This window comes from Vitis vinifera, chromosome 16 (genome assembly GCF_030704535.1).
Source record: "Vitis vinifera cultivar Pinot Noir 40024 chromosome 16, ASM3070453v1".
NCBI lineage: Eukaryota > Viridiplantae > Streptophyta > Magnoliopsida > Vitales > Vitaceae > Vitis > Vitis vinifera.
Window position 1 is genome coordinate 16,242,252 of NC_081820.1, and position 14,846 is coordinate 16,257,097.

Sequence of the window (14,846 nt, forward strand, 5' to 3'; positions counted from 1 at the left end):
GGTTTTAGTTTCTTATTTCATTTTCCCTTAAAAAAATAATAAAAACAAGTGGCGACTCCAATTTTTTATAAAACACAAATTTTCACCCTTTAAAAATGAGTCTCACTGATGAGTGGGGACAGATGTGAAAAATGTGGGTCCACAATAGGGTTAGTAAAAAAACAAATCCAATGGGCCCAAAAATAATTGAGCCCAAAAAGAGGCCTAAAAAATGAGCCTAAACAATAAAAAACAACTTGGGTTGAACTTCATCCCGTAATTACATGCCATTTGCACAACCTTGTTTCAATCAATCATATCTCTTTTGTGTCAACTTTGAATTTCAATCCATCTGAAGCCTTGAATTTTTTGCTTCCTAAGCTTCAAAATCATATGTGGTTTGCCTCGAAAAGCTCATTGGAGATAGCCCTGATTTTGAGTTAAAGTTAGCGTCATTGTGTTGTCATGCTTCAATCGGCTATAACTTCCTCGTTTCAACTCCAAATTGCCATCTGTTTGAAGTCTTCTTTTCTCTTTTTTTGGAAAGGGAATGTGCACTAACACTTTTTGATGCTTCGGATTGCTTCCATACTCTCCATAGGTTACAAAGAATGATAAAAATAAAATGGATTTTTACAACAAAATCCTATACTCCAAAGATTTGGAGTTTACATATCATTCTAAGATAAAAAATAAAAAATAAATAAAAAGATTTTTACAAAAGAACAAAAATCCTATGCCTCTTATTAGGCTTACAACCCATCTAGGAAAAGTAAAAACCAACCAAGTAATTATTACATCCCCAATAAAAAGCAATCACAATTATAGTCATCATATTATAGCAAGATAATAATAAAGAACGCACATTAATTATCCCTAAGGCCATGGGATAAATAAAAACCTTGCAAAAACAAGTTAGTACACCTTAGAATGGTTTTAGCACTATTACTAACCTATGGCTCTAATACCAATTGATGGGAAAAACCCGGATCTCTCCATTTCCTAAGCTCGGATCAGGTTAGGAACATGCAAAGTATCAATAGTCATGATAACTAAATTTTACTATGAACAATTACTAGTAAAATTGTTTATAGTTTTATCTAATTTTCAATCATAAAATATTATTTAATCTTTATGATTTTTGCAATACAGAAACAATTTATAACTACAAAAATAACATTCTCTGTTTATGAATAAAAATAAAAGTTCTAAACTTATAATTCTTAAATTTGTAAAATTAACAAATTTATAAAGTTAAAATTCATGGAAAAATATTCTTAAATGCACCATTCTCTGTTTATGTTTATTATATTTAGTACCAAATGGAAGTCTGAAATTCTGTTGTCCAAATGTATGATGAAATTAAGCTACAAGCATATGGCTAAAAATAATGATACCATATGATAAAATAATAATAGATTGGTATAAGATATAAAGGGACACGTGGCTGAAAATAATGAAGACAGAGTAGGAGTAGGATGCACATGTAACATTTCCTAGCACCTAAGGCCCACAAAAATACCAATAAATTATAGTTTTATTTGTGAAGTATTTTTTATTTTTTATTTATTTATTTATTTATTTTTATAACCGTGGATGTCCGAACCAACTTAAGCACATCTCGACTAATCCCATGGGGCCCTGAAATTAACAACTGGGTAAACCTCCAGTGGCCCTGAGGGAACTCGAACTGGTTTATTTATGAAGTATTTTGACATTTTCATAAACAGTTATACAAAAACAGTTTTTTAAAACATTTTTAAAAATTTGTTTGCCGATGTATTTTAAAATAAAAGTTGATTTAGAAACCTAAAATATTCTTAATATATATTTTTTATGTTTTTAAATATGTTTTAAAAAATAACTTTTATATGTTATATTTTATTTTTAATTATTCTTTGTATTTATATAAATTTTTTAAATTTTAAACTTGATAATTTTAAAACTTAAAAAACTTGATAAAACTTAATAAAAATTTTAAAATAACACTTTGAGTAAAACATTGAACTTTCAAAATTAATTTAAAATTTTAAAATAATTTAAAATTTTAAATTTTAAAAATAATTGTAATTTTAAAATTTTAAAATAATTGTAAATTTTAAAAACTTGATAATTTTAAAACTTTAAAAACTTTTAAAATTAATAGTTTTGAACACAAAACAATAACAATAACAATAAAAAAATTTTAGGGTATAACAATAAAATTAAATTAATTTTTTTTTGGTATAACAATAACAATAAAGCCATGAGACATTTTTTTTCTAATTGAAAAATGTCTTTCTTTTAACCATGTGGGTATAACCCACGGCCACATCACTTTCCTAATTGAATATAAAGCCTTTATTTCTCTCTCCTACCAACCCATCTTCTCTTCCTCTCCAAAACCCACGGCCATAAAACCCACAAAACCTAGCCACAACCTCCATTGCTTGGAGGAAGCTATTGTCAGAAAAAGCTTATGGAAGTCATGCCGAAGAAGCCCCATGGAAGCTATGGTCAGTAAAGTTGAAGCCACCTCCAAGAAACTCCCGTGAAAATCATCTCTCTAGGTTTTGGTGAGTTTTGGGAATTTTTTTTTTTTTTTGGGTTTTGTTAGTTGGTATTTTGGAAATGTTTGTGATTAGGTTTGAGATTCCATTGTTATTGGGTTTATTTCCATTGTTATTGGGTTTATTTTCATTATTATAGGGTTTTGATGCTTTTGGAAAAATTGAAAATGACATATGTTGTGAGTGTTTGAAATGTTTTTATACATTAAATTCTATTAGAGTAATTCATTGTTCTTAGAATAATTAAATTTGAAATTCATAATATAATTAAATTTCTCTCTGATTTAACACTACAAAAACCACACATAATAGCTTCCTTAATTTGATTTCCAAATAATATTTCCCAGTAATTGATTGGGCATGGTTTACTTCTTAATTTCCCTAATTTGGTACCCCTGCTGCCGCATGTAGTGGAAGTTCTTTTTGCTGTATTTATGATTTTTTTTTTCCTAACTTGGAATTCTTGGTAGCTACGACTATGAACAATAATTATAAGAAAGGTTTGTGTGGGCTGAGGGCAGAGAGAGGCAGAGTGGGGCTTCCAGATGATGTAAACATCTAAGTTTTTTGTTTGTGCAAAGCTCATGAAGATTACTACTTAACTATAAAAAATGTTTGTGTATCTCTATTCTCTATAGTATATCCTATATTTCTTAAATATAAAATTAATATCTATCCCAGATTACTACTTAAATCTTTTTATGGTATATTCAAGAAAGGAAAGATATAAATAATATTAATATTAATTGGAATTAAATTAGGATTACTATTGATTTAGTAATTGAAATCTTTTTTTATTTTATTTTTCTTTATTCCTATAACCATAAAACATTCACTTTTATCTTATTACCATCTTATATTATTTAAATATAAAACTAATATCTTTATCATATATTATTTAAATGCAAAATTAATTAAATATAAAATTATATTCTATAATATTTAAATATAAAATTAATATATAGGTACACCTCATGATTGGATGTATCCCAAAGTAAGAAAGGACAGATATAAATAAGATTAATATTAATTGAAATTAAATTAGGATTACTATTGATTAAGTAATTGAAATCTTTTTTATTTTATTTTTCTTTATTCCTATAACCATAAAAACATTCATTTTTATCTCATTACCATCTTATATTATTTAAATATAAAACTAATATCTTTATCATATATTATTTAAATGCAAAATTAATTAAATACAAAACTATATTCTATAATATTTAAATATAAAATTAATATATAGGTACACCTCATGACTAGATGTATCCCAAAGTAAGACTTTCTACCCATGTATTTATTTATTTATATGAAATCGAGTTTTAATTTTTTTTTTTTCTTTCCATTGTCTTTCTAAGTTTGCCATAGAAAGCTTTTGAGGGTGTATGGAAGTCTATGAAAATAATAGCTAGCAAAAAAATTGTTATGGTATATTAAATTTACTAAAACGATTGCTATTAAATATCTATCTATCTATCTATATATATATATATATATAGAGAGAGAGAGAGAGAGAGAGAGAAAGAGAGAGAGAGAGAGAGAGAATATGATCAAATGATTCAAATACCAATGATGCTGGTGGCTTGAGAAAAAAAGTTTGAATTGATTTTAGGTAATAAATGATTCAACTACCAAAGTAAGACTTCATTCCTTTACGTGATTTATTAAAATTTTGACCGAATACATTTAATTTTCATTGATTCCAAATTCCTTTAATATATACATATATATAACGTTACACCCACTAATGTTGAGTTGGATATAGGCCCTAAATCTGCATATATATTATAATTTAAAATTCATGATATTTTAAGTAGATAAAAAAAATAGAAAATATATATATATAAAAATTATAATTTAAGAACTATTAATTATATTGTATGTACCTTCATGAAAAATAGATTGAGAAAATAAATTTTTTTATCTTTGAATTCCCAAATATAATTTAAGAACTATTAATTAAACCATGCTTGACTTTAGTAAAATATTTACATTTTTAATTATTGTCAAAAGTAAAAAATAAAAAATAAAAATTTTAAAAGTGATACAAGTAAAATCTATTCTCAAATTTATATCTTTCTTTTTATGATTTAATTTATAAGTTGTGTTTTTTTTTTATTTAAAATAAAGTAATTAGTTTTTAAAGTTTAAAGATAGTAAACTTATATTATATTTTTAATTAAATATACTCTCAAATAATATCCTACTTCTAAAACAACTTCTCAACAAAAACCATTTTTTATTATTATTAAAAAAAAAAAACAATATCAAACCTATTCTAGAAAAAGAATAGGAATATTTAGAAAAAATTTTGTTTTGTACCCAAATTAGAAAATTATGAAATTTCCAATTACTTACAAGTTTGTGCATATTGAAAATTTGAAAATACTTATAACTTTGTACACTTTTCACAATTCGATTTTAAATCAAAATTATTGAAAAAAATTAAAGAGAATAATACCAAAATATAATCTTGATTCCTGAAATTACTTGGGGTGTAATAAAGGTTAGGATTTTTAGTTACAAATTTTAATTTTGTTCACACTTAGGATTATAATTTCTTGTTTGGTATTTTATTTAGACTAATTTTTTATACTGCATACTTGTTAGCCAATTATGAATTTTTAAGCATGTTTATTGTATTTTGTTGCATCTTATTCATACCTTACCCTTCGTTACTTCATGATCTGAGATATGCATATGTTGCATCTATTGTGAGGCCTTATCTATGATTTTGTATTTTATTATTGTTATCTTTGAACTAACCCTTGTTGATTTTATGCAATAGAAATATTAGTAATTCATTTCTATAAATTATCGAATGTGTTAGTCTCATTGTGTGTTTTTATCTATTTCTTTTCTAATATTATTTGTCATTAATTTTATCATTTACTCATTTTCATTTTAGAAAACCCTAGAATTCCCGTTCAAGTATCCTTGCTTGACAAATGTCTCTTTTATCATATACTAAAAACATATAAGTTGTAGAATTGTGGATATGATTATTTATTGTGGTCATATTCAAGTTTTTCAACCTATATGTTTTGTATATGATTGGTAGAATTGTCTGTAAATGATGCTTGAATTGTCCGTTTGGACAGTTTGGAAATACATAATATCTATGAAATCAAACGCCTATGCTTTAGCATATTGATAAGTTTTGACAGTGATTCCCCTTGTTCTCTGGGTGCATATTTGGAGAAGGTATGTTTATACCTTAGCCAATTCGTGTACTTGGAGAAATATGGGGAAATGCTGCCGAAATTTTATCAAAATGAAACTAAGCATGTTATTGATTGATTCATAGGGATTATGTATTTCTAAATGGGATAGGAACCACTACCAAATATAGGAATTTGAGACGATAAAAAACATATCACATTCATATAAGTTGATATGAAGATTCATTGTTATGTGATTAAAGGGTTTAATTTGCGGAAGTACGAGAAAAATGCCAATAGATAAGAGTTGGAAGCAGAAGTCAAGAGTAAGTAGTGAATATCATAAAGGAGTTTTGGAGTTCTTAGACTTTGCCTTTAGCAATGCATCTGGAAAAGAAATGCTCCCATGTCCTTGCATTCGTTGCAATAATTGTCTTATGCAGAAGCGAGAAATCATGTATGACCATTTGTTGGACAATGGGATAGCTAGAAATTATGTGCGATGGTTGATGCATGGGGAATATGAGTTTTGCGAACCTACAAATACTAGCACTAATGAGTCTGTTATGCATGATGAGATGCAAGAAATGTTAAATGATGCATTTGGAATGCCAATGCCAAATGAGGAATCTGAAAGAAGTCTACATGTGCATGAGGAGTTTGAAAAACCAAATGAGGATGCAAACAAATTTTATAATTTGTTAAGCGAAGCAGAGCAGGAACTATATCCAGGATGTAAAAAATTCACAAAGTTGTATTTTATCATAAGATTATTTCATATGAAGTGTCTTAATGGATGGAGTAATAAGTCCTTTACAATGTTGCTTGAATTGTTGAATGAGGCATTTCCTGAGGGTGAGACATTGCCAAACGACTATTATGAAGCAAAAAAAAATACTTCGTGACCTTAGCCTTCATTATATCAAGATTGATGCATGCCCCTCAGATTGCATGTTGTATTCAAAAGAGCATGCAAATGCAAATGAGTGTGTTGTTTGTGGTGTCTTTAGATGGAAATCAAGTGATGATCATTCTACAGATGAGTTCACTGATTCAGCAAAGAAAAAGAAAATTCCTGCTAAGGTCTTGCGTTATTTTCCCTTAAAACCAAGGCTTCAAAGGTTATATATGTCATCTAAGACAGCTTCTCACATGAAATGGCATGTTGATAATCGCATGGAAGGTGAAATGATGAGGCATCCAGTGGACTCTTTGGCTTGGAAAAACTTCGATAACGTACACCCTTCATTTGCACTAGAACCTCGAAATGTTAGGCTCGGTTTAACAAGTGATGGGTTCAATCCTTTTGGGAATATGTCAATTTCATATAGCATGTGGCCTATAGTTCTTATTCCATATAACTTACCACCTTGGATGTGTATGAAACAGACATTTTTCATGTTGTCACTACTTATTCCTGGTCCAACTGCACCTGGGAATAACATTGACATATACTTACAACCATTGATAGATGAGTTGAATGACTTATGGGACGTTGGAGTTTAAACATATGATGCTTCAACAAAACAAAATTTTTGTATGCGTACAGCTATATTATGGACCATCAATGATTTTCCTGCATATGCAAATATTTCAGGTTGGAGTACGAAAGGGAAATTTGCTTGTCCTATTTATAATAAGGATTGTTCTTCATTTCGATTACAAAACAGACAGAAATGGTGTTACATGGATCATCGTCGATTTTTGCCGATTGATCATAGATTTCAACGTGATAAAAAGTCCTTTGATGGAAATGAAGAGCATAGAGCAGCACTTAAACAATTGTCTGGGGAAGATGTTCTACATCAATTAGATGGAATGGAACATATTACTTTAGGGAAGACATCAAAAAATAAGATGTCAGTAAAAAGAAAAAGAGAACATGTTGAACTTGAGCACAATTGGGGAAAAAAAAACATTTTTTTCCAATTGCCATATTGGAAAACTCTCATTTTGCGTCACAATTTGGATGTAATGCATATTGAAAAGAATATATATGACAATATAGTTGGCACTTTGTTGAGTATTGATGGTAAATCGAAGGATAACTTCAATAGTCGTCTTGACTTGAAAGCTATGGATATCAGAGATCAACTTCACCTCATACAAAGAGGGAATAGGGTTACATTGCCTACTGCATGCTATTCACTAACTTCAAATGAAAAAAAGGAATTCTGTAAATTTTTTAAAGAAGTAAAGGTTCCAGATGGTTATGCTTCTAACATCTCTCGATGTGTACAAGTGAATGAAAGAAAGATATTTGGGTGAAGTCTCATGATTGTCATGTTCTCATGCAACAACTCCTTCCACTTGCAATTCGAGGAGTTCTACATAAGGATGTTTGTGTTATTATAGTTGAACTATGTAGTTTCTTCAAACAGTTGTGTTCTAAAATGTTAAAGACTGATCAATTAGAGCACCTTGAGAATGACATAATAGTCACACTTTGCAAATTAGAAAGAATATTTCCTCCATCATTCTTTGATGTTATGGTGCATTTACCTATTCATCTTGCAAGTGAGGTAAAGGTCACTGGACCAGTGCAATATCGATGGATGTATCCTATCGAGCGGTATGTTCTCATTCAATTAATCTTATGTATATTAGGTTTCGTATAGTTCATGAAACAAATCTATCATGTTGTGAAATGACAGGTATTTACGAACATTAAAGTCTTATGTCTGTAATAAGAGTCATCCAGAAGGTTCTATTGTAGAGGGGTACATAACAGAAGAATGTACAACCTTTTGTTCAAGATATTTACGTGATGTTGAAACGAAGCATGACCGTGAAGAAAGAAATTATGTCATTGAAAATAACATAACAAATGGTGGAGGGTTAACCATTTTCAAATGCATGGGACGTACAATAGGAAAGTCAACATCTCGTGTTCTTAGCACAGAAGAATGGTCCCAAGCACATTTATATGTGTTGACTAATTGTGAGGAAGTGACATCATTTATTGAGTAAGACACTTATTTGAATAAAACTTTATACTAATTCTCATACAAAAATTTAATTTTGGTCTTTGTGAGCATTATAATTAATTTTTTCTTTTTTATCAGAGAGCATAAGCAATCTATAAGGGTTAAGCCTCGTATTCGTGCACGAGATGTAGATTTGATTCACACAAGAGAATTCATTAGTTGGTTTGAAGAACATGTAAGTTCATTCACTACATAAATTGTTCTATTATCTAATACACATGTATGTATTAACATCTTATATCTGAATCTATAGATTATACAAATGCGACATGAAGGTCCAATTTCTGAACACATACTATCATTGTCTCGTGGACCAAGTACATCAGTTACATGTTATAAAGGATACATCATTAATGGGTTCAGATTTCACACAAGAAAGCGAGAAAAAGGAAAAAAAACTCAAAATAGTGGAGTTGTTGTGACCGCAAAGGTATTAAGCTTTGCAAGTGCAAGAGATAAGAACCCAATTCCTGGTCATGTTTCTTACTATGGTGTGCTAACTGATGTAATTGAGTTACATTACCTTGGTGGAAATAGAGTTATTTTATTCAAGTGTGACTGGTGGGATGTAATCAATAGTGGAAGGGGAATAAAAAAGGATGAATATGGGTTCACGTGTTTGAATTTTGAACGTACCATATGCACAGATGAACCATTTGTGCTTGCATCTCAAGCAAAACAAGTCTTCTATGTTCAAAATTCAAATGAGGAAAATTGGTACACCGTTGTAGAGATACAAACTCGAGGGGTTTATGATATGAATCAGAAAGTATCTACTAATGATCCAGAGCCATATCAACAACTTATAACACTTCATAATCAACATGATGTGCATGAGTTGGTCGAGAATGATTTAATCAATTGGGATAGAAATGATATTGCAAGAGAAACTATCCAAACGGATGTTCTACTATCACGACAAGAAAACATTGTTGAAAGAGATAATGAATTTATTCATGATGATGATATAGATGATGTGTAGCTAATAATATTGTTAAGTACATAAATATATACTTACCAGATATATAAATTGTAATTTGTTTCATATTATTTATGTAACTTATTTTGTATTACTTTTTCTAATTTACTTTATTATGTAGGAAATGTCACATCGAAGAGGAAGAGTACAAATAATGTCTCCAGAAGATGAGTTGGACAATCTACAACAACTCTCAGACATACAACCTGCTGCAACTACTACTCCTAGTAGTTTTGATCCTTCCAATTCTTCAGATCCTTCTGTTGTTGGTATGATTAAGAAGATTATGTTTAACTTTACATATAATAAATTTACATATGTTTAATTTCTTGAATGATAGGTTTTTAATGTTTAATTTTATATAAGATAAGTAAATTATGTTTCTTTCAATTTCATTATTACTCTTAATAGGTTCATCCTCTAGCAAAAAGAGGACACGTGGCCCAACGCGTAACTTAGATTTACTTAGTATGAAACCCAAGGAAAAAAAAACTACACGATTCAATACCAAAGGGCAAGTTGTTTATGATGGAAAAGGGGAAAGATTGTCAAGCTATATGGGAACATTGGTGCGATCTCAACAGAATGTACCCATTCAAGTTCAAGATTGGAATCATGTTAGTGAAGATGTGAAGGAAAAGATTTGGGCCTTAGTATTGGTATATGCTAGTTACTATTCAATCTAAATTGTAATGTTATTGTTTAAAAATGATACCTCTTATTTATACATGAGATTTTAATGCAATACAGGAAAAATATGAACTAGAAGAAACATGTAAGAGCTACATTCTTCAATGTTGTGGAAATTTGTTTAGAAGCTATAGAAATAAAATGAAGGCCAAGTATTATAACCCTTATAATACAGATGAGGAGAGATTGTGTCAGCGACCTCCACACTTATCGGATGATGATTGGAGGTGGCTCATCCACTTTTGGGGAACACCTGAGGCCAAGGTAAAGATAACGATCTTTTCTTGATAATGTATCTTATGATACTCATATTCACATAAAATGATATTTATTAGTTATATCTAACCTAATACTTCATGTATATAACTTTTATTATGTTTCTATTATCTATATAGGTGACTTGCTATTTTTTAATTGATGTAGGATATCTCAGACAAAAACAAGGCAAATAGGGCAAAGCAAGTGATAAAGCATACATCGAGATCAAAAAGTTATGCTCAAATTCGATATGAACAGGTTGAAAATTTATTATTAATATGATTTGTTTGTACATAAATAATTCATCATAAATAACTCAATTATTTTACTTGTAAGAATAGGTACAAAAGAAGGAGGATCGAAATGAGCCCAATAGAATTGAGATGTTTGCCTTGACACACACAAGAAAAGATGGGACGCCTGTTGATGATCATTCTAAGGAGATTATGGTAATGAAGTAAATAAATTTTATATACTTGTATTTCAATCATAGCCACATACTAAATTATTTTAAAAGTCTAACAATTTTTAATTTTTTTTATAATTCCAGGATCAAGTTCAACAATTACTATCCCAACCTGAGGGGACATCTTCTTCTACTTCTGCATCATCTGGAGCATCTACATCTATATCATCTACATCTGTAGCACTTACATATGTAGATGAGATATATACTCAAGTCATGGGTCCAAAGAGGCATGGTCGTGTTCGAGGGTATGGATTTGGTCCTACTCCTACCTCAATCTTTGGTTCTACTAGTAGAAAGCGATCAGGAGTTATTCTTTCAACACAAATTAAAAATGCCCAAGAGATGCTAATAGCTACAGAACAAAAGTTTACAACTGCAACTGAAGAAATCTCAAATGTGAAAGAGAAACTCTCACATGTGAAAGAAACATTTGAAGAGAGGTTGATAGAATTTCAAAGGAAGACACGAGAAGAAGTGAAAGAAGAGTTTGAAGAAAAAATGATGGAAATGCAAAGAAAAATGCAAGCACAAATGCAAGCACAAATTCAAGAACAGATGATGCAAATGATGCAACAATTTCAGCAAAAGCAGTAGAAATTTGAAGATTTTGCTACATCTTTATATGATAGATTCTCTTAACTTTTTTGAAGATTATGCTACTTATTTATATGATAGATTCTCCTAACTTTTTTTGCTTTCTATGACTATTATGTGATGTTTGGTTGATTTGTTATATTATGTTAGAATGTGAAACTAAATTTGAATCTCTTTGTCATTTGTTTGTTTGGTTTTTTTTTTTTTTTTTGTTATATTATGTTTTTTTTATTTAATGACTTGTATTGATATATAAGTTTTTAACTAGCTTAGGATAATTGATTGTAATATATTGAAATTGTTTTAATTGCTTAATTGCATTTACAGGTCTAAAATGGGTTTGTTTGGGTTTATAACAGGTTTGGGAATTTGAATTTATAAAAAATCAATTTCCAAATATAACAAATTTTAGTCACGGCTACTAAAAAATTGTGACTATAAGTGTACTTTTAGTCACGATCAATAATGAACCGTCACCAAAATTTGGGGATAGGGCGGCCATCCATTGATTAATTTCAGTCACGGTCATTAATAGTCGTGACCATAAGTGTACATTGTGTGATAATAGACCTAATAATTAGTCTCGGTCACTTAATTACCGTGACCATATACCTATATTTAGTCACGATTAGAGACATTGACCATGACCATAAGATTACATTCAGTCACGGTTAAGGCATTGACCGTGACCATAAGATTACATTCAGTCATAGTTAGGGCATTGACTATGACCATAAGATTACATTTAGTCACGGTTAGGGCATTTGACTGTGACCATAAGATTACATTCAGTCACGGTTAAGGCATTGACCGTGACCATAAGATTACATGTAGTCACGGTCATTTTTATTAACCGTGACTATAGACATACATGTAGTCACGGTTTATTACCTAACCGTGACTAAATCAACTTAATAAATAGCAAAGTATTCTTAACTTTTGGTCACAATTTTTTTCTAGCCGTCACAAAAAAAGAAATCATATGGTCATGATCACTTAGAAAACCGTGACCAATACTTTTAGCTACGCCTCGTATTGTGACGCTCAGTCACGATTTCATAAGACCGTGACAATAGGTTTTGGTCATGGATATATAAGATTTGGTGACGGTTCCCAACCGTCACCAAAAATCCTATTTCTTATAGTGATTGGTCACTTACCCCTGTGCAACCTCGCATAATTACTAAAATGCCCTTATGCACAAAAGTGAAGCTAAAGTCAATTTGACCCTCATAACTCATGCCAACAAGGTATATGAGCTCAAACCACAGACCATTGGAACCTATAGAAATACTAGTTCCCTCATAATCCAATTCTAAAGTTGATTCAGCATCCCATTATAGAGAATCTGAACTCCAGTATCCTATGTAAATAACAACGAGACACCAAGTGCTCAGGTCCATGACCTACTATACATTGTATTTAGTCTCCCCATGAACTAGTATTTGTAGTCTAACAAGGTGAAATCTATCAGTCTTTCAAGACAACCTCTACCATCCTTGAGTTATAAATCCTCTTATTGTGTATTCAATTAACATATCTTACCTCTTAAAGAGCCTATGTCAAGTTCCACTTAAGGAACTACTATGACCATAGTTTCCATGAACACACCTCCTTAGGATTATTCAAGGGGACACATTGTCTCAATCCCAAGAGATATCATGGTGTCTTTATTGAGAATACATATTGATACTGGTTTCCATCAATAGTGACCCAATCCATAGGGAATATATGATTAGTTTACGATCTCATCCGTAGGTCAAAGTCATTGCTAACTTTAGCACAAGCCCAATATTCTCTCAAGGTTGAAGGACAACACAATGAAGTAGCTTGGTGAGGTCATGACTCACTGTAGGTCCTATCCAATATGTAACTATACACACTAGTGCACTTACCATGGGAAACCCATTCCGATAGCCAAGATTAGTCATTCCTCCAATTAAGAGGTAGTGCACTACAACCTCTAATGGATTGCCTAGACCCATGAACCAGTTGTGAATAAGTCATCTATTTGCAAAGGACTCATAACTTAGATCTTCTATGCAACTCCTAATGCACCTAACTCACGTACAATGCAAAAGATGCAGGCAAGAATGCTTATAAAGTATAATACATGAAATAAGGATAGATAAAAGTGAAACTAGAACATCATTAAATAAATAATGAATTTCAAATTTATTAATGAGCTTAGGACTCTAAATGCTATGAATGACTCTGGTTCATGGATGAGATGAACGACTCTGGGTCATGAGCTTAGGGCTCTAAATACTATGAACAACTCCGAGTTATGAATGATATGAATGACTCTAGGTTGTGAGCTTAAGGCTCTAAATGGAATGAATGACTCTGGGTCATGGATGAGATAAACGACTCTAGGTCATGAGCTTAGGGCTCTAAAAGAAAAGAATGATTCTGGGTCATGGATGAGATGAATGACTCTGGGTCATGAGCTCAGGGCTCTAAATGTTATAAATGACTCTAGGTCACGGATGAGATGAACGATTCTGGGTCGTGAGCTTAGGGCTCTAAATGCTATGAATGACTTTGGGTCATGGATGACATGAACAACTCTAAGTCGTAAGCTCAATGCTCTAAATGCTATGAATGACTCTAGGTCATGGATGACATGAACAACTCTAGGTCATGAGCTTAAGGCTCAAAATGGATTGGATAGCTCAAGGCTACTAGGCTCAAGGCCTAAAAGAAGAATGACAACTCAAGGTTACGAGGCAATAGGACCTAAAAGGAAATAACAACTCAAGGTTATGAGGCTTGGGGCTACAAGAAAAATGATAGCTCAAGGCTACGTGGCTTAGAGCCTAAAAGGAAAGGAATAATGAAGATTGGCTCAGAAGCGGATAGGAAAGAAACAGATTCTGAGCTATGGGCTCAAAATGCAAAGGGTCGGATTACTGGGCTTATGAAGAGAAATATGTCCTAGTATCCAAGGTGCTCGCACTACTAATACCACCAGTAAATCAATCATCCGCTAAGATCAGCAAGTCAAAGGTCGATGTATTGCGATAAAAACCTATACTTAAGACAAATTTGTCTTGCTCAGGTGCTTACGATTTATTAACAATCATCTCCCATAATACAACGATCACTTTCTTGTGATAGTAGCACTTCAAATAACATGAAACAACGAATCACTTGGTGATTTGTACTCTCTGGTAT

At 31.0% G+C, this 14,846-nt stretch overlaps 1 protein-coding gene across 1 annotated transcript; it reads left to right on the plus strand.

Annotated features, from left to right (window-relative positions):
* Nucleotides 1-2,326: 2,326 nt before the first annotated feature.
* LOC109124170 (uncharacterized) lies at nucleotides 2,327-11,843 on the plus strand. Its single transcript, XM_059733830.1, has 7 exons — nucleotides 2,327-2,534; nucleotides 9,780-9,927; nucleotides 10,070-10,317; nucleotides 10,409-10,612; nucleotides 10,772-10,864; nucleotides 10,948-11,055; nucleotides 11,157-11,843. Exons 2-7 carry the CDS (start codon nucleotides 9,783-9,785, stop codon nucleotides 11,667-11,669), a joined length of 1,311 nt encoding a protein of 436 aa, XP_059589813.1. The 5' UTR covers nucleotides 2,327-2,534; nucleotides 9,780-9,782; the 3' UTR covers nucleotides 11,670-11,843.
* Nucleotides 11,844-14,846: the final 3,003 nt, after the last annotated feature.